This window comes from Phoxinus phoxinus (genome assembly GCF_949152265.1).
Source record: "Phoxinus phoxinus genome assembly, chromosome: 24".
Classification (NCBI taxonomy): domain Eukaryota; kingdom Metazoa; phylum Chordata; class Actinopteri; order Cypriniformes; family Leuciscidae; genus Phoxinus; species Phoxinus phoxinus.
Genome location: NC_136899.1, coordinates 23,930,940 through 23,957,026, shown reverse-complemented (window position 1 = coordinate 23,957,026; position 26,087 = coordinate 23,930,940). Strand labels below are relative to the sequence as shown.

Here is a 26,087-nt window from a genome sequence, read left to right as displayed (position 1 = left end):
TATTTTTTGTACAAATATACTGTGCATATATTTATGAAACTATCTACATGTAGCCTACTTCTGGTATTACAATTTAAAAGCATACACTTGCCCTTTTACATTCATATAAATTACAAAAACTTGGAAGTTTGTCAACCGCACAAGTACAAGTTACATATATGAAGCCACGCCCCAAACATCACGAGCCAATCGCGTGCGTGTCCGCAGAGCGCTTTCTGGTCACGTGACTGGCAGGAGTATATATAGAGAAGGTCCGCGCTGGTATAAATGAAGCCAAGACGTGAAACAAAGTCTCTTTTATTGAGGTGTCACTGCCGCTCTGGGGGAGTCCGAGCTACAAAGTAGCTTTTTACAAATTTCAAGGATGGCAGGTATGTGACAATGACTACACTTTGTAAATTAAACAGATCTCTTACTGCAAGGACCTTTTAGCTACGATTTATTTACATGCTATGTTGAGCTTTATACGTAAATAGCATCAGAAAGGTTTTAAGGACTATGCATGTTCTTTGCATTTCTCATATTTCTGCAGGTGTAAAGTGTGTAGCTAATATTGGTTTATATACTGGCATTATTACTAACGAGTTTGTTTTGTTATCCAACGATTTGTTGTTGAATCAAATCCAGGTGCCCGAGTTCATTGAACCGCCTTTATGAACGTGTTCGATTCGCAATTATCCGAGTTAACAACTAGATTCAACGAACTTCGAAGTCTTTTTTTACATGAACAGTTTTGTGTGACTCATAATAATCCGAGGAATTATTATGCCAAGAATTGGTTTAGCATTTCATTAAAACATGCACAACTTTTGAGTGGAGGGATATACTGTAAATAATTAATATTGTTTAATGTAAATTAGTTTCTGAATGTTCTTTTGTGTGCTGAATTATGGTTTCAAACCGAACTCTGACATTAATAACAAACCCCCCTTTTAATAAGACTTAACAATATGGCTTTTCTGGAATATTTTAGATCATATAACAAGCAATGGTGTAAGGAATGCCATGAGGTAAAATAATCACTGAATCAGTCTTTGAACCGGTTCTTTGAAACGAGTTGTTCAAAAGAACCGACTCTTGGAATCAAATCAAAACTCATAAATAAACAACGTAATGCCTTTTAAACCATTTAAAAAATGTTTGATTTCCACGTTTTGTAACAAATGCATAACTTATAACTCTACTGTTTGTATATTAAGCTTTGTAAGTTATGTGGGCAAATCTGCATCGTTGACTTACTAGGCTTATTTTGGGGAAATTCATTCTGTCATGCAAGATAATGTGAAATCAAATTCATGAGACCTCACCTGTCAGTCATGCCATGTTATGCTAATGTGTAACCCTCTCGTTTCCTTAGCAGAACAGGCATTTGTCACTTTGGCCACAAATGATAGCTATGCAAGAGGAGCAATGGTGCTCGGAAAATCCCTTAGGAACCACAAGACTTCAAAAAAGCTGGTGGTGCTCATTGGACCCCATGTGTCCGATCAGTCAAGGTACGACATGTCAATTTCAGCCACTATAAGTGTGTTGCAAACCACCTGAGGAACACAAACTAAGTTGTTTTTGAATGTTTTTAGGGCAGTGCTTCATAAGATCTATGATGAAGTCAGGCTAGTGGATGTGCTGGACAGCGGGGACACGGCACACTTGGCCATGATGAAGAGACCCGATCTGGGTGTCACGTTCACCAAGCTGCACTGCTGGACTCTCACACACTACTCAAAATGTGTGTTTATGGATGCAGACACACTGGTGAGTGTTGAGCTTAAGTTGTGCCTTGTCAAAACATGCATGAAATATTTATAATGCAGTTTGTCTGTGTGGTTTGTCACTTGAATTACATTGTGCCTCATTAACTCGGTGTGTGAATGGACAGTAAGACTCTGTTGCGCTTAACTTAACTCAATCAATGTGTATGTGCACCACTGAAGTGTACACTATGACCACAAATATGTATTAACCCTTATGCTCTCCTCCCGTACCTGTAACAAATCCTTAATCCTGACCCAAAGCCCTAATATACTTATCATTTAATGCATTTATATATACAAATTATGCTTCTTTTTTTTTGGAGATATATCGGGATGTAAAAGAAAACAACATCATATTTTTTTCTAAAGTACTTGATTTTAGCAATAATTTAAATATTTATTAAATGTATAACACTTTTTTTCACATTCTTTCACTTAAATACAAAATAACTCAATTGAAATGCAAAACGGCTGTGTAAAACCGCTCAAATAGTCTTGCATTGGGTGTCTCTGCCAACATCTTGGGGAATTTTTTTTTTTTTTCTGGTTTTAAAAATGTTCAAACCTTGCCACTTCATATCTGTGTGCAGTCTGCATTGTGACTGATTTATTTTTATTTTAATAAAAAAAAAAAAAAACATTGCCTTTGTTATGGCCCCCCATTTATTTTAATAGGCATTCCTATGTGTAAGTAAGTAAAATTTATTTATATAGCACATTTATCACAGCAAAGCTGACCAAAGCGCTGAACAAAGTCAAAGAATTAAATTAAAATAAACACATACGATACAATAAACAATGTAACATAAAAAAAAAAAAAAATTTAAATGAAAAGACAAAACAAAATTAAAATGCCTGGGAATAAAAAAATGTTCAACTTCATTTTAAAGGTTATGATAGACGTTGCAAGACGAATGTCCAGTGGAAGTTGGTTCTAGAGTCGGGGGGCCACAGTGTGTGTGTGTGTGTGCGCATGTTAGGGCGCTTTCAAACTAGCACTTTTGGTGCGCACCCGTGTTCGAATGACGTCAGAGTTCGGTTCGTTTGGATGTAAACGCTTTCTTCTGAACTCGGGTCCGCACCTAGCCTGGAAATCCAGACCTAAAGTCACCTGGTCTGGTGTCGATTAATGAAAATCGGCCAGCTCGAGGGGCGGCACCAAGCATGCATTTGAAAATCTCACTGCACGCAATTGGCTAACACTACGACCAATCACAACAATACACGGGTTGACGTACAGTATCACTCAGCCACATACGCTGAGCTACCAGTGGAGTATAGTGGGAAGTTCGGATCATTTTACTGACTCGGATCTTTGAATCTCGTTCCGCAAAATGAACTAATCTTTTGAGTAATTTCGTTAATTTCAGCAGAATATAATTACAGTGTCATGTTAAATAGCCCAACACATCTAGTACTTAGGAAAATGTTGATTACATTTGAAAAGTTGGGTCCAGCTTAAGTTCAGGCTATTGCAGTGTTAATCACCTCCTGATCCACGGCGTTCTTTCTTTTGCAACTTCACATTTATCATGTCTAATGTTACTCTGTTCCCGCCTCTCGTGTCTGTCTTCGGGTTCGAACTTGAGCGGAGCTAACCGGTAGATATTATACCTTTGCCGTATCCGGGCGGCAAAACAGCAAAAACTTCCTCCTTGCAAAGGAACGATTCGAGCGCCGTCTTCTGTTCCTCTTTTAGAGAAAAGGCCAAGTCTAAATCTTTCATTGTAGCGCCCAAAGCCGTTTCAAACAATTGATGTTCATCCATAGCCATCTTGCAATGTTTACTAATGACTAATGACATCTCGCCTCTGTGATTGGTGCCCGATGTGATTGGTGCAGCTCAGATAGAGGGGCATATTTAATGAGCATTATTACTCGACACGAGAGCTACTCGCGGAGCAAACTCAAATTGTGCTCTCGCGAGAACTCTGGATTTCCTGGGTAGTCCGGTGAACGGTACTCGAGTCCACTTAAAAAGGGTGGTCTGGGTACGGTTCATGTGAAATTCGCATAACGCAATCGTACCAAATCGCGGAAGTGAACTGCTATTGATGTATAATGTGTTACAAAATAGTTTATTAAACGTTAGCTCTTTTGTGCGTATACACTTACCTTGACGAAAAGTGGGATTGACGCACTGCAAGCAGAGATGATTTTTGCTTGCCTCCGCACAAATGGTCTTCGGCGGACCGCCCGCTGTCTTTGGAACAATTTTAGTACTTTTGCGGCAGACAGACGCAAATGTGTTTCTGTATCTTTTTTTTGAAAAAAAAAATAAAGGTTAAAAAAAAAGAACAAGTGAAGCGAGCAATTCTATCCATTTTGACGCCTCTTCATTCATAGCGGGTACCAAGCAACACGATTAAGCGCCAGATGCAGCTTGATGACGCAAGCGTACCGCGGTTCAGATACAAATACAATGTGAACACGGTCCATCGGGGGAGGGGGGAGCAATCGAACTCTGGTTCGGGCAATCGAACCAAGTGTGAAGCCGTGTTCTGCATTCGGGATGTTCTAAAGGCTTAAGGCTGATTTATACTTCTGCGGCGGACCTACGCCGGAGCCTCCGCTGTAGGATACGCGTTGGTTTTAATTTATACTTCTGCGTTGACATGCAATTACACATGCAGAGGGAGCATGTGAAACCCGAGGCACGGGTTCTAGCAGACCAATCACAGCGTTTGCGTCCGCGTAGAATTGAAGTGTTACATTTTTGTAGAGGTGCATGTCAGGGTACGCCGAAGGGTACGTGTGCTACACACAGCCTACGACGCAGATACGGCGGGAGTTCGACGCAGAAGTATAAATTGGGCTTCATGCCTCCATTTTTTTTTTTTGTGTGTTTGTTCTGGATTTTGACAGATTTTCAAATATTTTTTTGACCAATCATTTTTTTTTTTTTTTTTTTTTTTTTTCATGTCCCATTAATTCATATTCGGGTCAAATTGACCCACGAGGAAAGGATTGTTACTATTTTTATTACAAACACATAAACTCGTCAAAAAAAGTTGTGTATTCCAAGTTCAAGTGCGACAAAAGTCTTAAGGTCTTGGACCACTCCGATAACAATTTTTAAAAATGAAAATTAAATTTGGGTCAAAATGACCCGAGAAGAGCAAAAGGGTAATTTTGACTTTGTTGACAGTTCTGAGAAGTTTCACTCTTATGTATTGGCTCTAGGTGGTCTCCAACATAGACGAGCTGTTCGACAGAGAGGAGTTGTCTGCAGCGCCGGACCCCGGTTGGCCTGATTGTTTCAACTCTGGTGTGTTCGTGTTTCGCCCGTCCAACGAAACCTACGGAAAACTCCTGCAGTTCTGCACCGAACACGGCAGCTTTGATGGTATATATATAATTTTTATTTTTTAGTTATCAATAGTTCCCATCCATGGTGTGAACAAGCTTTAAGTGATTTATTTTATTTTTTCGAGCTGTAGGGATGAGATTACTAACTAAACTAGAATGTACATTTCCAGAAGAAAATGTGAATGGTGCTTGCAGTGGCAAAAAAAATGCCCCGGTTGTAGGGCTGGGCGATAAAACGATAACGATAATTATCGCGATATAATTTTTCTCGATAAAACGATATCAGGAGTTCGATAAATGTTCGATAATGTTTTAGCGCCAAAAGCGGAACGAAACTCGTTTGAACCGCGCGCGCCACACGGACCGTTTATCCGCTCGGCTCAAACTCAAAGTCCAAACGCCAGCGCAGCGCGAGCTCACTAGAGCTGACGCGTTTACTCTGATCGGTCTCGGTCAGGAGATCCAGTGAGAAGCGTTTTAATTCAGCGAAGAACACAAATGTCTCAGTGATTTAAACCAGTTTAAAGGCAGATGAAACAGCGCTGACGAACAGGAGAAACACTGCGCAACGATACAGTCAGAAGCTTCTCCGTCGACACATTCCCATCATTTACCACGGATTTAACGTTACTGTAACGTTAGCCTAGTAATATTAACTGCACCATGAAATGTGGGATATACACATTGAATTGTATTATAATATTAATGTAGACAATGTATTAAAGGACTAATGGAATATAATTACAGTTTTTAATAATGCATTTAGGCTACTGTTTTTCATACAAATAACGTTACCATAGAAACCATAAATTAACATGTTGCCATGATAGTGAGGTGCTGTAGGCTATGCCCGGGTTTGTCTGTGTTTATCATTATCTAAATGCATGATGCTGGATGACAATGGTTAATTTTCATAAAACTCAAACAGTCAGAATATTACATTTTACCAAATAAAAATTAGCACATACAGAAACTAAGAAATGTTTTTTTTTCTATTAAGATATTTTATTTTGTCAAGGAAATGTGAATTGTGATTGTTCCCCTGTTTGGCAAGTGTTTGTCATGATATGTTCTAACAATAAAGAGTAGCACTATATAGTTTAAAACCACAATTAACGCTCTGGTTTCTTTTTGCTCCTAACTTTCACTTAGGAGAAAATCTGCCTTTAAACTTGAAAGAAATAAAGATTTGACATTTATCGTGATAATTATCGATATCGACTGATATAAAAAAAATTATCGTGATAATTTTTTTGGGCCATCTCGCCCAGCCCTACCCGGTTGCACATGATTGTGTACGGAACAACAACCATGTCTTTACGATGTTCTGGTGCTAAGATATGGCTTATTCATGTGTTTGTATGGTTACTAGGGTACTCTATATGGTTGCTATGGTGTGCTTATACAGTTTATGGGATGATATTTAAAGAGTAGTTGACAGTCTGAGTCAAAAAAGCCGAACTCCATGTTTCTCATGCATTCAGCATTGAACTCAGCATTTCCTTGGCATGATTTAGCACTTAGCTAATCAATATTAGCATGTAGCTATTCAATGCTAGCATGTGTAGCATGTAGGAAGTCCTGTTTGTGAGCATGAGTCGAAAGAGCCAACCCCCATCTCTATTCGATATTCTGATGCAGAGATGTACGTCTTGCTAAACGGTTGCTAGGGTACTTTGTTTGGTTGCTATGGAGTGGCTTGGCAGCTGCCAATAATGAGACTCCAAAGGCTGCTTGTCAATATTAAAAAAATATAAACCAACTCCCACGCCTCTGTGACATTCATAATGGAAGATATCCTCTGTGGATTTTGGTTGCTAAGGTGCTCGACAATGGTTGCTAGGGAGGGGCTAGGAAGTGTTGATGTGATTCATGATTGGCTGTTTGCTGGCCTGAGTCAAACGAGATCACCCTCATGTTTCTATGACTCTTCTATCCAAAGATATCTCTTTCAATGGAAGTCTATGGATTTTGTTGCTAAGGTGCTCTAGATGGTTGCTAGGGGCGTGGCCTGATAGCTTCACAATGATCCCGAGAGACTGATTGGCCGTCTGAGTAAAATGAGCCCGCCCCCTTGTCTCTATGACACTGTGATCCAGAGTTATGTTCAATACAAAATCGCTTACTCTCTCTCTCCATTTCATGGGCCGTCCTACACCATGTTAAGTCAATACGAAAAGTTTGGGCCGCTCCTGCCCCCCAGGGGTGCAACTTTTACCCCATTGTGAGGTATGTTCTTACAGAGCCTGCCAGCCTCTTCAAATGTGGTAAATTTCACATTTCTGCGAAATCCTCGCTCTGAGCCGTGACTAGTCAAAGTTTGTCGCAATGTTAAGTCTATGGGATTTTTCGGCGACTCTTCCGCCCCTGGGGCGAACACCGCACCCCCGATCTCTTATAAAAGTCATAGCACACCATTCCAAACGAGGCCGCACGTTTTGACACCTCATTCATGGGTCTGTGACAAAAATTGCGGGTGGAGTAGCACGTCAAATTTCGGCGGGACAAAAAGAGCAAAAGCAATACTGTTGCTTGCAAAAAGCAAGCACCATTAATTACATTAAAGGGCACCTATTATGGAATTTTGAAATTTACCTTTCATGTAGTGTGTAACATAGATCTAAGTGAACAAAAACATCCTGCAAAGTTTGAAATATGAAAGTGCACCGTATATAAAGTTATTGTCTTTCAAAAGTAAGAGTCGACTCTGAGTCATTTTTATGAATCGTTAGAAGACCGAAGCTTTTTCTCTGACTAGATGACGTCAACTTGTCAAGTTATTTGAATATGATACGCCCACTTATATTGTTATATATAATATAATATCTAATATTGAAGGAAGGTTCAGTTCCAAGTGTATTTGCATCAGCTTCCTCCTCCGTATCACAACCTGTAAGTGTTATTAATAATTGTTGCTTTTATGTTTTATGTAGCATGCTTAATAATTATCTTGTTTGTTGTGTAAGCACCGTTTAGCTTCTAGGTCTTCAATGGCAATTGTATTGAGATATGTGAAGTGTTTGTCGTTGTTTTTGGAGTTGTCTAAAGAATAGAATAATACCTCGTAGAAACGTAACTGCATTTTTTTTTTTTTTTTTTTTAAACGTTATGTTTATGCATCGGGCTAACGCAAACAAAGACTGATTGTGCTTTTACAATATGAACTCTGGGCTATGCTCGCTAACATAACATTACATTATTTATCTTATTTTTAGTTTTTTACTACAAACTACAAAGCAGTGGACTATAATCATTATTATAACACGATTTAATTGATAAAAGCATCAATGTACTCCGTGTTAAACAAGAAGTATTATCTATGTAAACACTGGTGGGTCATCTGACCAATCAACGCAGATTAGCGTTGCGCAGAGGAGGGGTTTTGAAAAACGAGTCGTTGAACGAATCATTTGGGAGTCGGTGAGCAAATCAGGTAAAAATAAATGCATATTATACGACCACAAAAGTGTTTTTTGTCATTGCATGCACGTAAAACTGTTGTTGGGGACTCCCTAAACAACATTAGGAACATTTTAAATGTCATAATAGATGCCCTTTAAAATATTTCAAATGAGAAATTCTGAAGAATGTTCCTGCTGCTCTTTTCCACACAACAAAAACTAAACAAAATTACCATACGCCAAAAGGCACCACAGAAGTAGTTCATATGACACATGCATTATATTCTGAATCCTTTACTATGTTGTGTTGAATGGCTGCAGACAGTGAAGGGCAAGAAGTTTAGTGAATAACTTAAATTTCTGTTTCTCAAACAAAGTAATTGCTATGATTTCAGAACACGATAATATTGTGCGAGTCATATAGACAAGTGGCCTGATGTATAAACGTTGTGTACGCACAAAAAGAAACTTGCCCTAAATGTGCGCACCGTACAGACGCTCTAGACCGTGTACGCACTCATTTACTGGAGTGAGCGAAGTAATGAAGTGAAAATAATGATTTATCCATTTGAACATTGCCGTTAAGCTCTGAAATGACATGAATTTTTTTTTTTAATGAATTTTAAGTATAAATATTTGTAGTGGGTTTTCTTTTTTTTCTGTGGTATGCTGTTTAAATGTTTTAACTACAGCGAGGAGTGCTCTGCGGATGATAATTCTGCTTTAAATTGTGTTCTAAATAGCAGAACTCATGTTTAATTGAGAGATTTTCACACTAATAATGATCGATGATGCATTACTCTGTCTAGCATTATGGCTTGGCAACATAATGGCTTAACGACAGACACTGAAGGACTCGCTCCGTGATCGGACGGTCCATTGGCCGGTTTGAATGGGTCTGATGACAGTAGTACTGTAAAACCTCTGCTGAACACAGGTGTGCTGTTGGTGTCGTAGACAGACAACCGCCTAATGACAACACATTTTAATGCTCTTCCCAATATTATGAACAATACAATTGTATTTGAAGAAAATCGTAAAAAATGCACGTTTTATTTTTTAAATGTTTTGTCATTGACGTGCTGAGTCAGACAGTTATTTATTAAAACATCCTAAAATGTTTGTTTACCTTATAGGCAAAATTGCATAAATTTACACAATACAGTACTATAGTGAGTATTTAAAAAAATATATATATTTTGCATGCATATATATATATATATATATATATATATATAATATAATTTCACAGTGTATATTAGGGTTTTTACATGAACATATAGAGCTGCCTTTTAAGTTTTAGGGAGAGGGTCCCTCACATAAAGCTGATCTTATTTAGGGGTCTGTGGCGTCCAAGGATATGTTTAATTTATAAACAAAATATTTAAGTTTGCTTTTTTTCGTGTACAGACGACAACATTGTCTCCCGTTCACACTGATCTGTGAAACCCGTTTTCAAAAGTTTGCATTTTCAGGCCCCCAAAACGCTGGTGTGTAAATGAACGGCCAAAATGCATAATATTTTTATGTGAAAACGATGTCATGTAAAACGCCCCCTGATATTGAATAATTAAAGGTTTTCTTTTTTGTCATTTTAGAAATTAGACATGCCTGAAGTAACTAATCAAGGTCTTCAGACTCCCAGATAGCAGGTTTGGACACCCCTGGTCTTGAATAGATGGTAAATGACATTTGTTTAAGCAGCTCTTCTGTATCTCTCTGGTGATTTATCAAGGCCAGACGTGGCTAAATAATGGAGGCATCTTCCTTCTCATTCCAGTCGAAACATCTCTGCAGATAAGCACACGGCCATCAGTTTGACGTGTGCTCATCTTACACATAATGTCAGCGCAATTAACTCGCCCTTCCTTGTTTGCATCACAAAATTACCTCAAGCTAAAAATTCCCAACAGAGCCTCCCGAGTATTGCCCAACACCGCTGGTTCATACGCCCGGCGAGAGGAATTTGGCACAAGCGCTCCTAGCGAACAAAAGCCCTTTCAAGGCAACCCTCTTTTTCCTTTTCTTTGGGAGCCAAGAGCAATTTTTCTACAGCCACCTCTTGGCAAAGTCGCTTGTTACACAACTTTTATGGGTTTTCGTAATTTGGTAAAATGGCTAATAGACCAAGAGCATGCATGTTTCTCTTTCCCTTCCCTTTGTTTTTGTTTTTACCTGTTAGTTGATCAAATGCAGGACAAATAATTGTTTGCACATGCGAGTGACTTTCAGGAAACCGATGTATCCGTGTAAAGTTGTGGACCTGTTTTCAGCTCGACGACACAGTGAACCCATTCTCATACGAGTCGGGCTGAGAGTTTGAGTGTGACCGCTGAGGAACCAATTAGATTGCAGCGTTTTGAGGGAGGGCTCTGCTGCGCTTTCTGAAATTAATTGACACCGCTTGCATTATGGAGACTGGCAGCTTTTCAAGAGCCTGATTATTATGCTTTTGTTCTCCCACAGAATCCGGAGGCTCTTTCTGGGCTGTCATAATCAGGGTCTGTGCCTATTGCAGGCCGTATGAATGCTACACAATCTTGTCGGCTTGAGTTTTCGGTCTATTTTTGTGAAGTGACCATCCTCTGAACATCCTCTGCCCTGTTTAATGACACGTTAATGGTCTGGTAATTTGTAATGATTGCTTTATTTTTAGCAGGGCTGGTTTGTCCGTGGTCGTAACTGGGATAGCTTGAACTCTTCATGACTGTTGCCATGTTGTCTTGGGTATTCTCCGCTTAATGAAACTGGGAGGGAAGGAAATGCGAAACTATATTCACATTTCTGTAAGAAAATGTCAGTGATGCTTAAAGGGAAAATAACTGTTTAACGCTAGGGGAGCTGGAAAAAATTGAGTTTTACCGTTTTCAAATCCATTCAGCCGATCGCAGGGTCTGGCGGTAGCACTTTTAGCATAGCTTAGCATAGACCATTGAATCTGATTAGACCGTTAGCATCTCTCTCAAAAAAATTACCAAAGAGTTTAGATATTTTTCCCATTTAAAACTTGACTCTTTTGTAGTTACATCGTGTATTAAAGAGGCTATATGCGTTTTTCTGAAATTTAAACTCGCGACTGACACCTGTGGCCAAAAAACAGAACTGCTCTTCCTTTCTGCTCGCTCGTACGTGCACACTTCACAAGTCATCTGCTGCAAGGAGGTCAGGACAACATTATGTTTACAGAGGTAAGAACAGTCAAATACATATATTGTTTGAGAAGTGTTCTGAGTGTTCTGAAACGTTTAACATGAACGCGCTTGACGTCACATCCGCAGACAGCGCGGGAAAAATCCAATCCGACAGAAAATAGGAAAAGTAGGATACAGGCTTATAGGTGCACCCACTGTGAGCAGACAAGGTGCCAGTATGCTCATCAGGAGATGTTTGAGTCATAAATGGTAAAATAAAAAGGCTATTGTTTCGTTTATTTTGGGGAAAAAGTTCCATATAGCCCCTTTAAGACCGACAGAAAATGAAAAGTTACTATTTTCTAGGCCAATATCACTAGGAACTATACTCTCATTCCTGCGTAATAATCAAGGAACTGCCGCCGTACAAGCAGCGCAATGATATTACAAACTTAGTGCCGGTCACGTTGGAAGTTACCGAGCTGGGGACTATTTTCAGGCGCTGCGTAATATCTTTGCGCTGCCGGTACGGCTGCAGTTCCTTGATTATTACGCAGGAATGAGAGGATAGTTCCTAATCATATCGGCCTAGAAAATAGCAACTTTTAATTTTCTGTCGGTCTTAGTACACGATGCAACTACAAAAGAGTCAAGTTTTAAATGGGGGGAAAAAATCTAAACTTTTTTGAGAGATGCTAACAGTCTAATCAGATTCAATGATCTATGCTAAAAGTGCTACCGCCAGACCCGGAGATCGGCTGAATTAATTCGAAAACAGAAACTCGACTGTTTAACGCTAGGGGAGTGTTCCTTTTAAAAGCTTTTCTATATAGTGGTATCTCTGTGATCAGCAGTTTCAAGAGTGTTTTGTAGGTGTCACAATATATTGCAAAACAAAAAAATGCATAAATTGTTATAAAATAAAAATGACTGTGTTAGGGGGGAAATAAAACTCTGAAAACTTTATTTTGTGTCAGTACTACGTTGAAGTAGCCTGACAAGCCAGACCCACATGAAGATGTTGGGTCTGGGTACACACCATTGGCAGGGCTCAATCCGAGGGGCGGATAAACGGTGATTAGAGTTTGGTTTTTCCAGCTCGCAAGCCAACGGAGAGTTGCTAGATGACACTGGCTGCAAGATAAAATGTGCTGCCGCTAGGGTGCGTCTAGATTTCTAGGCTAACATTAAAGCATATTCGTCTAAAATAATACTGTATTTTCAGAATCATGACTATTTTTATTCTGGTGTCACGATTGTCCTGTGCATTGGGTTTCCAGCACCAAGTCCAAGCCTATTCATCTACACACAATGTAATACTAAATTTAGCATTTGAATTAACAGTAAAACAAATTAACCTTTTTTATGTCTTGGAGTATCGCAATAATATTGTATTGTGAGTTCAGTATCGTATGTGTAACGATACACTCATGTCACGATCCGATGCATCTTTAGTGATTTGTGTAAAGAAACCAGCCAAATGACCTTCAGTTTTGTGTCGTTCAGACATCTGGCATTCAAACATCCGTGTGTGTGTGTGTGTGTGTGTGTGTGTGTGTGTGTGTGTGTGTGTGTGCTCTCATACCTGGAGTGAAACGGGGCATCAAACGAGCATCTTTCCATTTCCTCATGTATTACAGTCCTGATGACCTGAGGCTATCATGTGGACTTGTTCTCATCCTCTGCCAATGTAAACCAGCGTGAGACTATGTACATTCCTGGACCGTGCAGATCATCCCATCAAAATGAGCGCTTCAAGACTGCAGTAATGTTTGTAGAGCCACATGCAGAAGGAAAGCCCCGGGGGCCGATTCTGAACCGGCTTCTGACGGCACGCCCAAATAAACTGGCTGTGGATTGGTTTAGCTGGTAAACCAGCATGCTTTGCAAGCACATTATTCTGAATGCTCCAGCATGTTCGATAATCTGTTTAGGGCACGTAGTATTTGAGTTTCAAAAGCTCTTTTTTTGCTGGCAGTGAGGATGCTGTATACGGTTTGTGCCGAGTCTATATTAATTTCCTCATATCGTGCGCATGGCCTGTCCTGGAGCAAACATTCATGTGTGTGTGTAAGTGCAGAGGATGGCACATCTAAGCGCAGTCCAGCTTAGCTCACACACGGGTCTCTTTCAAACCAAGCAGCTTTCTGCAGCACAGCACATTTACATGAGCAACATCTTTTTGGGCCAATTTTGCCCTCACACGAAACTTAAGATTGTGTGGATTCATTTTAAAATATCTGGGATTTTGCCTGCGAAATTCCACCAAGCAACAGTAAATACTGTGTATGATGAACTTTTTAAGTGTTTTCCCGGCAGAGTTGCCAGTCACCTCGAGCATTTTTGATAATTTCTGATCATTTTAATTTTCATGGCCCCAGAATATATATATATATATATATATATATATATATATATATATATATATATATATATATATATTTATTTATTTTATATGAATGCCTGAATATGCAATCTATAAACAGACCCTCTGCTTTTAATAAACCAAAAAAAAGTTTTATTCTAGCTTCATGCATTCCTTTATCAACTTGAATGTGGATGCTTTTTTTTTTTTTTTAAGCAACATTTTGAGCAAAAACCTGAGAATTGCGTTTTTATCAAAGACTATGATCAAAACACAGATGCAGTCGATCGAGTCCAACAACACCCCTAAAGCGTCACAGTCCTGTAGCTCATCCTGGGTCGACATTTCTTTCGGTAATTTTTAAATAATAATAATTTTACATATAGCTACTGCTACGCAACTACCATTTTGCCACTTCAAAAAGTTCATAAAGAGATTGTAAAACTAATTCATATGAATTGAGCGGTTTAGTCAATTTTCTGAAGAGACTTGATCGCTTTATGATGAACAGATTGAATTTAAGCTTTTATTCACATAGTTTTCTGAAGAGACTCGATCACTTTATATGATGATATAACGATGTTTATATGTGAATAAAAGCTTAAATTCAATCTGTTCATCATAAAGCGATCGAGTCTCTTCAGAAAACTGACTAAACTTCTTAATTCATATGGTGTAGTTTTACAATCTCTTTATGAACTTTTTTTTTCTTAAAGGATAATTCCGGTATTTAACACCTTGAGTCTATATTGTAGTTTGTTTTGGATGAACAAGAGTGGTGGACAACATTTTTTTGACAATGGTTCCTCTCTCGAGTTTTTGACTATAAAAGAATTGGCCATGGACCCATTTAACATTGGAGTCAATGGCCATGTCCGAAAATGTCATTAAAACAGCCAATAATGTTCGTTTACAAAACTGTTAAACTCACCGAGTGGTTAGTGGTGTTCGTTGATGATTATACACAATATATCGTCGCAATATATGATTCCAATCCGTTTATTTTGCTATAGTGGAACTATTTTTTCAACAATGGGATTTTACAAAATGACGAATAAAACACGACAGAAACTGTATTTCGCAACACTTTTTGGTTCGGGAACATCAACTAACATCACCAATCACTCGGTGAGTTGCACAGTTTTGAAAACTAATGTTAAAGGTTGTTATAATGACATTTCCGGACATGGCCATTGACTCCAATGTTAAATGGATCCATGGCCAATTCTTTTATAGTCAAAAACTCGAGAGAGGAACCATTGTCAAAAAAATGTTGTCCACCACTCTTGTTCATCCAAAACAAACTACAATATAGACACAAGGTGTTAAATACCGGAATTATCCTTTAAGGCATTAAAATGGTAGTTGCGTACAGTAGCTATATGTAAAATAACTATTTAAAAATTATCGAAAGAAATGTCGACCCAGGACGAGCTACAGGACTGTGAAGCTTTAGGGGTGTTGATGGACTCGATCTAGTGCATCTGTGTTTTGATCATAGTCTTTGATAAAAATGCAATTCTCAGCTTTTTGCTCCATGTTGCTTAAAAAAAAAAAAGTATGCAAAAAAAGCATCAAAGTGGTAGTTGTGTAGCTGTCAATGGAGGGACAAATCTCTATGATCATCAAAAAGATCTTCATTTGTGTTCTGAAGATGACGAAAGTCTGACGGGTTTGGAGCGACATGAGGGCGAGTAATTAATGACCATTTTAATTTTTGGGTGAATCTCCCTTTAACCAGCGGTCAGTGGAGGAGGACACGGGAAATATTAATAGCGCTCCTGAAGACACAGTGTCTGTATAGCAGACACCTGATCTCAATACCGGCTAATTAAACGGCCTTTCAGTGCTTGTTTTAATCGTGTCAGTGTGTGTCATGCTGTAACATGTATAGCCGTGTCTCTGGTGTGTGTCCTCGCTGACCTTTGAGCAAGCATGCATGCAGGCTGCTCCTTCAGACCGGGATCTCTTTTAGATATGTAGGGTCTTTTTTCAGCTAGTAAGCACCTGGGCACATTCCTCGTACAGGAGCAAAGAGCCTAACTGGGCTTATTATTATTTTTTTCAATTTCCCTGCAGTGCTATAAGATGTACAAAAAAAAAATGGCCATCAGACACTGCTGAGTATCATAGAACTTATTGTTGGTGTTTGCTAATTTGATTTCAGGTTTAAAAAAAACTTGAAGCACAACATACTGTGTATGCAGTGCCATCTGCGCAATATTGTTTGCAGCTGTATCTGAATAAACACATTTTCACTCCCTGTCCTCATTCACTGTGTAGTCTGCAGTTTTGGGACTCTGAGCAAACGGATCAAATTACATCACATACAAAATGACAGGAGGAGGTTAGAACACCCAGAAAGACTAAATACTAAAAGCAATGAGGACACCTTAGCAACCCCATAGCAACAGCCTGACATACTGTAATAAAAGCAATGAGGACACCTTAGCAACCCCATAGCAACAGCCTGACATACTGTAATAAAAGCAATGAGGACACCTTAGCAACCCCATAGCAACAGCCTGACATACTGTAATAAAAGCAATGAGGACACCTTAGCAACCCCATAGCAACAGCCTGACATAATACTAAAAGCAATGAGGACACCTTAGCAACCCCATAGCAACAGCCTGACATAATACTAAAAGCAATGAGGACACCTTAGCAACCCCATAGCAACAGCCTGACATAATACTAAAAGCAATGAGGACACCTTAGCAACCCCATAGCAACAGCCTGACATTAAAAAAATAAAATAAAGACACTTTAAATGATTTGTTGTGTATCAAACAAAATCAAGGTTCTGAAGGAGTTTTCACAATCATTCTGGTTTCCACAAAGAACCTTTTAGTGAATCTATTTTTTTCAAAGAATATATTTAAATCAATGCAATTATTCAAATAATAATTTGTTTATTCATTTAATTGTTTAATATATTCATTATTTAATTTTATTTGTTTAATCAATCTTAGTATTCATTTTCTTTTTAGTATTCATTTTTTTTTTTGGTAATTGGCTTTAATTTAATTGTTTTGTTAACATTTCTTAATTTTTATTTAATTATTCATTTTAATTTTATTTACCGGTAGTCATTTATTTTTATATATTCGTTATACATTTTGTTTAATTTATTAATTTGTTTATTTAATAATTCATTGCAATTACACACTTTAGTGTCAATAAAGGCTTAAATTAAGTGCTTTTAATTAGTTCTACATGATATTGGTAAATGAAATGGAGTTAATTCCATTTTAAATGACATTCTTTATCAATGGTTTGTCCAACAGGAGGGGACCAAGGGGTTCTGAACGGCTTCTTCAGCGACTGGGCAACAGCTGACATCACAAAACACCTTCCTTTCGTCTATAACATGAGCAGCATAGCCATCTACACTTACCTTCCTGCGTTCAAACAGTAAGTGTGGCTCCTTGACGTCATCAGCGGCCCTGTTTGACACTATATCATTGATCTTGGCATGCGCTGGCCTTCAGGATGGGACAGTAAGAGGATACACACCAGTCACATGAGTTTGCTGCTTATGCCTCAATATCAGGTTACAGGAGCCGAGGAAAGCAGAGTGTGAGACGGGCTGAGGACGAGTGTCACAAAATCATTTCAGGAGACTCTCTCTAATTCAAAAATGGTTTCAGTTGCCAGTAGTAATTGTGCAAAAAAAAAAAAAAAAGAAATACCATGCACACAGTTTTACACCATTTACTGTATTTAAAAGGATTTAGTTGATTTCAACCCACAGAAAATGTGACCAAGTGAGTGCAGATTTCAGTCGTTTTAACCAGTTACATCATTATGTATTACTTGACCCTTAAAAGCAATAAGCACACTTTAATGCGTTCATTAATGCACACCGATCACACATCCCACATGAGAGTGGAAAGTTCTGCGGATGAGCAAAATTAAAGAGCGGAGCATCGGATCGTTCTCTCGGATCTGCGAAAATGACTAAAAATGCTGTATTCTGCTGTCAGGCCAGTACACTCTAAAAAATGCTGGGTTGTTTTAACCCAATTGTGGGTCAAATATGGACGAACCCAAACGTTGGATCAAAAATGCAATTTAAAAATTTAACCCAATGGCTGGGTTTGTCCATATTTGACCCAAAATTGGGTTAAAACAACCCAGCATTTTTTAGAGTGTAGTTGGCGATCTCACTTTGTAAAGAAACACTACGTGCCTATAGACTGAACACGTGATGCGCATGTGCACAACGTCACCGTTTTCAAAGATTCATGTTTTTGTAGTTTACACGGAGACAATAACTATCATTTTCAAAGTTTCACTTTGAAACCTGTTTTCCAAAGTTTGCGTTTTTAGGCCCACAAAACACTTGTGTAAATGAACGGCTATAAACCTAACATAAATAGTCCAGGCCTGGTCCTCTCTCGTCCTTCACTGTCGTCGCTCCTCTAATGAAGCTCCTCCGTGAGATACGAGACGCTCATTATCAGTCACGCCGTTCTCTCATGGCTCTCGACCTCGTCCTGTTTGCCACAGTGATTTATACATTTTGTTATATTTGTTTTATTTTTGTAATATAGATTATTTTCTCATCCAGTTTGAGGCGGCACTGCCTCCCTTGCCTCCTCTGACCCTGGTCTTCTTTAGTGAATCCTGACCGTAGTTTATGCTGGCATAAGCAGTTAGTAAATCTTGCACTTAAAGGGGATAGTTCACCAAAAAAATACATTTGTCATTTACTCATTCTCAAGTTGTTCCAAACCTGTATACATTTCTTTCTTCTGCGGGGCATGAAAGATATTTTGAATGTCGGTTTATGGGCCCCATTGACTTCCATTATATTTTTTACATACTCTGGATGTCAATGTAGTCCAGCTGTTTAGTAACCCACATTTTGTGTTCCGCAGAATAAAGAAATGCATACAGGTTCAGAACAACTTGAGGGTAAATAAATGACAGAATTTTAATTTTTGCGTGAACTATCCTTAGTCTTTCTGTCCACAGATATGGTGCAAATGCAAAGGTCGTCCACTTCCTGGGCCAGATGAAGCCGTGGAGCTACACGTACGACCCCAGGCAGAGGCGAGTGCGCGGGGACGTGGCGGCGGCGGCTCATCCCGGCTTCCTCCTGGAGTGGTGGATGCTGTACAGCGGAGAGGTGGTGCCCATGCTGATCCGAGAGTACGGAGACCAGCCCTTCTGCTCCGGCTGCGAGGTCAGACCCCACATCATGCTTTAAACTAGAAACCTTTCCATAGCCCCTTTCTCACAGCGCGTTGATCCCGGGAAATTGCCGTAAAATTGCGAGTGTCTTCTGTGTGAACGCAAACACCTCCTGGGATTGATGCTGAGATCGATGTCAGGATGGGGACCTAGTAACATTGCTGGGATCAGTCCCGGAACGCGCCGTGTGTGAACAAAAGCCAGGACCAATGCCGTAAGGGGTGTGTCGTAGTGATGACCTTTCTACAACCTATGCTACAGCACGGTCACCGTGATTTTGCCAAGTAAGACATGTTCCTGGATCATCAACATATTTTGTTGATCCTGGAATAACATCCCTGTCCCAAAATGTAGTCCTTACCAGTGATGTGCGAGTTGATCCAAAATGAGCGGGTGCCTGCGGTCACCCGCGGTTACGAGTCATCCAAAAATATTTTTAATGATGTTCTGGTCGCGGTCGGTCGGGTCGTTTGAAATAAAGATGGCAATTAAACCTTTGTAATTTATATACTAGAGACAATTTTCTATGAAATACATAAGTCTACGCTTTATTGTCTTAGGATGACGCACAAGCTCAGTCTGCAGGAGGAGATGACAGTGGGAAATCCTTATTTACCTTTTGAATGTTGAGCGCGTTATTAACATTTGAATAAAAGCTGACGCGGGACAAAATGCCCGATTTCCCAACATGTTGAACTGACCAATGCCATTGTCCCATTTTAATAGGCTTAAACGCATATATAGCTCAGTAATGTCAGTTTTATGTGTTTTCTGAGAGGGGGCGGGGGGGATTTTTGTTGGGAAAGTCGGGGGAGAGACTCACACTTCGATTAGACTGGATAAACACATGCAGCATCTTAATTGTTAAGAAAATGAAACTAACTAAATAAATGAATAAATCAAGCCTTTATTAACCCTCTGAGGACGAATTGGGCGGTACCGCCCAAAATGGCATACTTTTACAAATGTGCAATTATCTTCAAAACTATTAATGATAGAGAGGTGCGGTCTTTTTTGCCGTCTTCCTCAGATTCCGCTGAAAACAGTGATGTCCCGTTTGTATTATTCACACGCTTCGCTGTTGCGCAATACCACTGCATAAAAAGGCCAATGAAATCGATGTTGTTAGGCAAATTCCACCAATGGAAAAATTGCCACTGGTAGGATTTTTTTTTTACCCAATCAGAGGAAGGTTACCAAGACGTATTCTAGCCAATCAGAGGACTCTGTAGCCTTCAACATGTACAAACAAACAGCGTCATGCGTGGACGGAGAATGAGACAGATCGCGAACGGAGCGGAATATTACAGAACGCACAGAGATCTATATAAGAGAGAGACAGAATAACTTAAATAGCATTATTATTGTATTGTTTTAGCACTGTTATGATGGCAAGCAGTAAGATTTACGGCAGAACAAGCTCTGGAACAGTTAGTGGAAAGTAAATCTGCCAGGTTGTGAGTGTGTCTGTTCTTCAGAGCAAGCAGTTCTCATTTAGTTCTGAGCAGACGCTTTTTCACGCCTGGGACTGTTTGTAAAAAAAGTTCCTTATTTCATTGTTCTTAACACATTTGATTGAACAATTACAAATGTCTGTCAAGCAAAGGGTTTGACAAATATTTTTTTGGTTCAAAAACTGTTCACTATTGTTGTGTGAGGTGTGATTTTCAGTAATAAATGACAAAAATCTAATTTTCATTTGTGAAATTCTCTCGATTATTGTACATTTTTCACTCATACTTCCTTTATAAACACATTACATGCATGCTTATGTTAGCTTAGGGTCTTCTGAATCCATAGATACCAAACACATGGTGTTCCATCTCCATTACATATGGTTTATAAGCCCAAATGTAAAAATAGAGAAAACGAACCAAAAAGGGCTTAGTCCCCTGAGGGTTAACAGGCTATATCATACAGCATTCAGAAAAATGCTGCACCCGCACCCCTGGTTCCAACCTCTATGGCCCAATGACGCTACTATGAGCATTTACTCCTTTTAAAAAATGCGGGTCAGGAAGCGGGTCGGGTACAATATTTTCTTATTTTTTTTGCGGCCCGAGTTGCGGGCGGGTTAGTTGCAGTGGTGTAGTCTAGTTTTTTGTAGTGAGTATACTGTAACCCCCGCCTAACCCGTCTCATACTAATCACCATTTAACTACATTTAGCCTTAGATGTTACATGAATATGGTCCCTGAAGCACAGGTTTTATCAGCAATAATAATAAGACAATAATAATAAGAAAAAACAAACATTAAAGACACAAATACAAATTTACTTTTAGAAATGGTGCTTTTGAAAGAAAATGGTGTTATTGTTTTGGCAAGTTTACTGTTTAAATTAAAACATGTATGAAAATTTGTGATATTCCTTTTTAAAATAAGTTTTAATAGATTTCATTATTATTATTATTTTACAGTACATTTTACTGTTCAATTTCTTTCATAATTTCTTTGAGTTTATACCAAACTTTTATTTTGACAGGTTGTCGTAAAGACATTACAGTTTCTGTGTGTGTATGATACGAATGAATGACGATAGTTTTATCAAATCAAATGGTGAAATTCTCATGAAGTGACTCTCATAGCAGCTCTGTGATGAAGTTCACATGTGTAGCTACATCATGTCCTCATAGCTACAGTGAAGCGCTGACACAAGCACGCGCTTGCTTCAGTCTGTGTGTGTGTGTGTGTGTAGTAGAGCACACATTGAGCGCTCATTCCCAGAGACGCGTTGAGCAACTGCAGTCTCTTTGAGTTTTTAATATTCACAGACACTAGTCGAGATTTGATTCATTGAACAGCCCTACTTTTAGTTTATTCATTCAAAAAATGACCAAATTCCGTGACGTTCTGCTTTATAGGCTACAGTTGTGAGTGGATTCCGTGATTTGATCTGTGTCAATTGCAAACACAGACGCGGTGAATTTATGAATGAAAGTGTGAAAGTTCTGTCACAAAACGAAGTTGTTACGTATCCTCACGCTTTTTTAAGTGGGTATACGGAAATACTTGGTATTTCCTAGTGGGTATACGGCGTATACCTGCGTATCACGTAGACTACACCACTGGTTAGTTGTAAACGTCGGTCGGGTGCGGGTTGTTTATACATTGACCCGCGCATCACTGGTCCTTACCCAATCCCTACCCCTACACCTAACCCTACCCATAACTTTTCCCTAAAATCAGAGGGAAATGATGGGTGAATAACCTTAACCTAGTTCTAAGCCTAAACTTGACATAAACTGTAAACTTGTCCCTCAAATATGATTGGTTGATTTGAAAGTTGTTCCAGGATCAACAAAGATGTTGATCCAGGAACATGTGGTACTTGGTGAAATCACGTTCACCCCTACGGCACATGGGGAACGAGCCACTCGGCAAACCCAGTGCCGCTACTGCCGAGTATGGACTCGTCTTCGTGTAGAAATGACGAAGAGTTATCAGCAGAACTGACATCTGACAGGAGTCATCACATCCTGACATCACATGTCTTCACTGGATCTTTACAGGATGTATGTGAACGCACTCACAGATTCCGGGAAAATCCCTGGCAGTGTGAATGAACCAAAATCAAACGATCCCGGGACATATCCGTGGATTTTCCAGAATCTCTGTGAAAGTCACAATTTTCATACTTCCACTCAGGGGCTAAAATTAAAGGGGTGTATAATGCCCTTTTCACAAGATGTAAAATAAGTCTCTGTCCCCAGAGTGTGTGTGTGAACTTTTAGCTCAAAATACCCCACAGATATTTTTATATAGCATGTTAAAATTGTCACTTTTTGAGGGTGAGCAAAAACGCACCTTTTTGTGTCTGTCCCTTTAAATGCAAATGAGCTGCTGCTCCCGGCACAGGGGGCGGAGCTTCAAGAGCTCGTGTCCTTTTACCTCACACACACACACTGAAAATATAAAAAACGTTTAGCCTTATGTTCAAACCGGAGTCAGAAAGATGGAGAGACTCAAGAAGTGACAACATGTAGAAGCAACAGGACATTTCTGAATGGTTAGTTGATGAATTTATGAAGCTTATGGGGAGTTATGTATATACAGCCGCTCTGGAGACAGTCATCAAGTTCAGTTCTTCTCGTATGTTTTTTTTTTTTTTTTTTTTTTTTTTTTTTTTTACATATTAGCATCTAGCTAATTTGCTTTAATAATAATTTAATAAAATTAAATCAAATATAATATCTAATAAAAATAAAATATATTTTAGGTAGCCTATATAATATTCCAACAAATATAGGTTGGAATAACGGGAACATTTAATTTATAAATAAATATACGACCAGGTCTAGAAATCACAATTTTACAATTAGTCGACCTCATATTTCCAGGTTTTTCAAGACTGTGGGAATCCTGGTTCTTCAAAGAGGGTCATTTTTGTTTGGTTTTACTGGATTAAAAAACTAATATTTTTATGTATATTTTATTATTAATTTCTAGAAATCACACACAATTAGTCTGCCTAATATCCACTATTTTTAAGCTTGTGTGAATTGTTTTTTTCAGTGAATTTAAAATAAGAAATATCTAGATTTGTAGTAGTTTTGGCTTATTTTAAAGCTGTAAAGTGTAAGTTTTTACACTTATTTTTTCAGTGTAAAAACAGCTGTGGCAGTCTGTCCTTTGTCACGTTTGATAGCAGAACTTGTAAGTCTACCCTTTTTTTTATTTGTATGAATTGAATGTCTTAATTGCCTGTATTGTTCTCTTGTGAACAGGAGGATTCTGGCGAGAGCGAGCCGGTCCAGACGCTCATGTCCTCAGCCGAGCGCAAGCAGAGATGGGAGCAGGGCCAGGCCGACTACATGGGAATAGACTCTTTTGACAACATTCAAAAAAAGCTTGATGTTTTCCTTAAATGAAAAGTCACAATTTTAAACTCACTGAAACTCAGCTATGCATTGCGATACGCTAACTCCTCACACTCTCGGTCTTCATACAAGCATTTTTTGCCTGAACTTTACTTTTGAACCTCATGCAAAATGTGAATTCTAATATACTTAGCAAATATTTTGATTTATAAAGGGAGTTTTGGGCCTCTGAACTGTCGGCTTTCTCTTTCACTAGCTCAAAGTTTCAATATTTTAATGGTGTACTCGCCAGTGTTGCCAAAAGTTTTCAATGGAAAGTAAAAACTGCTCAGTCGTTTAAATGTCACTGGATGTAATGTGCCAACGGTCAGCACTTTACATGTTGTCTCTCCTAACCTGCGCTCACATACACTGCGTCCGAAATCAAATGCTTATCTACTATATATGTGAAAAAGAAAATGCCAACATAGTATGTCTGAATCCATATTTGGAAAAAAATGATATGTAGCCTATACTTTTGAAAAAAAAAAAAGTAAAGTCGCATTCGCTGGACACTGGTTGTGTCCGAAATCACATAGGTTAGTCTCTAGGTACTTATTATGAATAATTAGGCTACTTCACGAACTCTAAAAAACAAAAAATATATATAGTATGGATGTGTGTAGTAAGTGTAATCTGGACAAATCACATTCGCCGTGTCATGTGACCTACCAGAAGTTGCATTGCTTCACTGTCATTCATAAATCCTCTCCCGTGGCCTCATGGGAAAGTGTTCATCGTGCACACTTCAGAATCTCACCGGAAGGAGGTTGGTCATCCCCTATGGGTCACCCGGGTACTTGTTTCCTCTTTTATGAGTAGGCTACTGTGAATTCAGACATACATCTTTTGTCACACACTGTTTTTCACCTATAGCCTAGTATGGGAAGAATGCGATTCATGACGCTGGTAGGTCACGTGACCGTATCATGGCAGATGTAGCCTATAGCCTACGTCCGAACATACTTTTTTTATAGTTCGTGAAGTAAGTCAAATTTCAAATAAAGTAGCCTACCTAATCAGACAGTATGTGGTTTTGGACGATCAGCACTTAAATGAATATTGGCCTATTTCTCTTTTAAAGACAACTTTTTTCTCTCTATTGTTTAATCTGTGCATTAGCCGACCCTATATTCTCTTGTTGGATGGTGTATTTCTGTTTACATCACTGTGAAATCAATTGCCACTTGTTTTTACTCATCTTTTTTTATATCTTTGTCTGTATTTTTCTTTTCTTTCTTTTTTTTTTTTTTTTTTATCCGTTTCCTTTCATTTGGTGTTACAGGGCCTTTGTCCCCGGCCATAAAATAAAGCTTTTGAAATGATCGTGTGTGTTTGATAGCGTGGCAAATTTACTGTAGCCTAATGCATAGATAAGCAACATATAATTACATATTTGACCTCAACGGTAGGGAACATCTTCCACCAGAACCAGGTTTGTAAATGAAGGCTTGGTCTTAACAGATAAAGTAATGAGTGTGAATTGAAAATGTTTTAAAAAAACAACAATCCAAGAGAGATAAAAATCATGAAATTGTTCATTCATAAATTATATTACAGCGACACCATGTGGTTCATGGTGAAACTATCTTTGCATGCATTATTTTATATTATCGTCGTCTTTATAAATCCTCATCATGCAGTTATAAAGCTCTTATAAACTGTTGGACAGGTTACACGGGCACAAATTATTTATTTTTAATAACAAAGAAAGAGCAATCGTCCCCCATATCGAAGTATTGAGATCAGTGTTTGCAGTTTACTGTAGCCTACTATAATAAACACAATTATAGACTATACGTGATTTCACACTCTTCTGCTTTTTTAATTATTATTTTGAATTAACAATGGACCAAATATGCTAACCAATGCTAACTGTTCACTTTCGGGTTACGGTAGGCTAATATAATCATTGTCATATACACTGATAATAATAATAATTATATATATATAATTATTATTATTTTTATCAGTGTATTTAATGACAATGATATATATATATATATATATATAGCCTATATGCCAATAAATGCAGGCTTGATATATAGGCTATCTATATATATAATC

At 38.6% G+C, this 26,087-nt stretch overlaps 2 protein-coding genes across 5 annotated transcripts in view; one reads left to right on the top strand and one right to left on the bottom strand.

The window, feature by feature from the left end:
- The window catches only part of sugct (succinyl-CoA:glutarate-CoA transferase), a 155,070-nt gene extending 141,720 nt beyond the window's left edge, over window positions 1-13,350 (bottom strand). The window contains exon 1 of the mRNA XM_079602433.1: window positions 13,181-13,350. Coding sequence (XP_079458559.1) covers window positions 13,181-13,226 — 46 coding nt within the window. The 5' untranslated portion in view covers window positions 13,227-13,350. The remainder of the gene's footprint in view (window positions 1-13,180) is intronic.
- On the top strand, window positions 183-25,346 carry gyg1b (glycogenin 1b). 4 transcript variants are annotated; one of them, XM_079602436.1, is made up of 7 exons: window positions 183-371; window positions 1,358-1,496; window positions 1,581-1,755; window positions 4,938-5,100; window positions 17,251-17,377; window positions 18,944-19,154; window positions 23,889-25,346. In XM_079602436.1, exons 1-7 carry the CDS (start codon window positions 365-367, stop codon window positions 24,030-24,032), a joined length of 966 nt encoding a protein of 321 aa, XP_079458562.1. In that variant the 5' UTR covers window positions 183-364; the 3' UTR covers window positions 24,033-25,346. The 4 variants fall into 4 exon arrangements, with proteins under 4 accessions (XP_079458562.1, XP_079458563.1, XP_079458561.1 ...); XM_079602437.1 differs by having other exon boundaries at window positions 245-371; window positions 1,361-1,496; XM_079602435.1 differs by having other exon boundaries at window positions 245-371; window positions 1,361-1,496; window positions 18,929-19,154.
- Window positions 25,347-26,087: the final 741 nt, after the last annotated feature.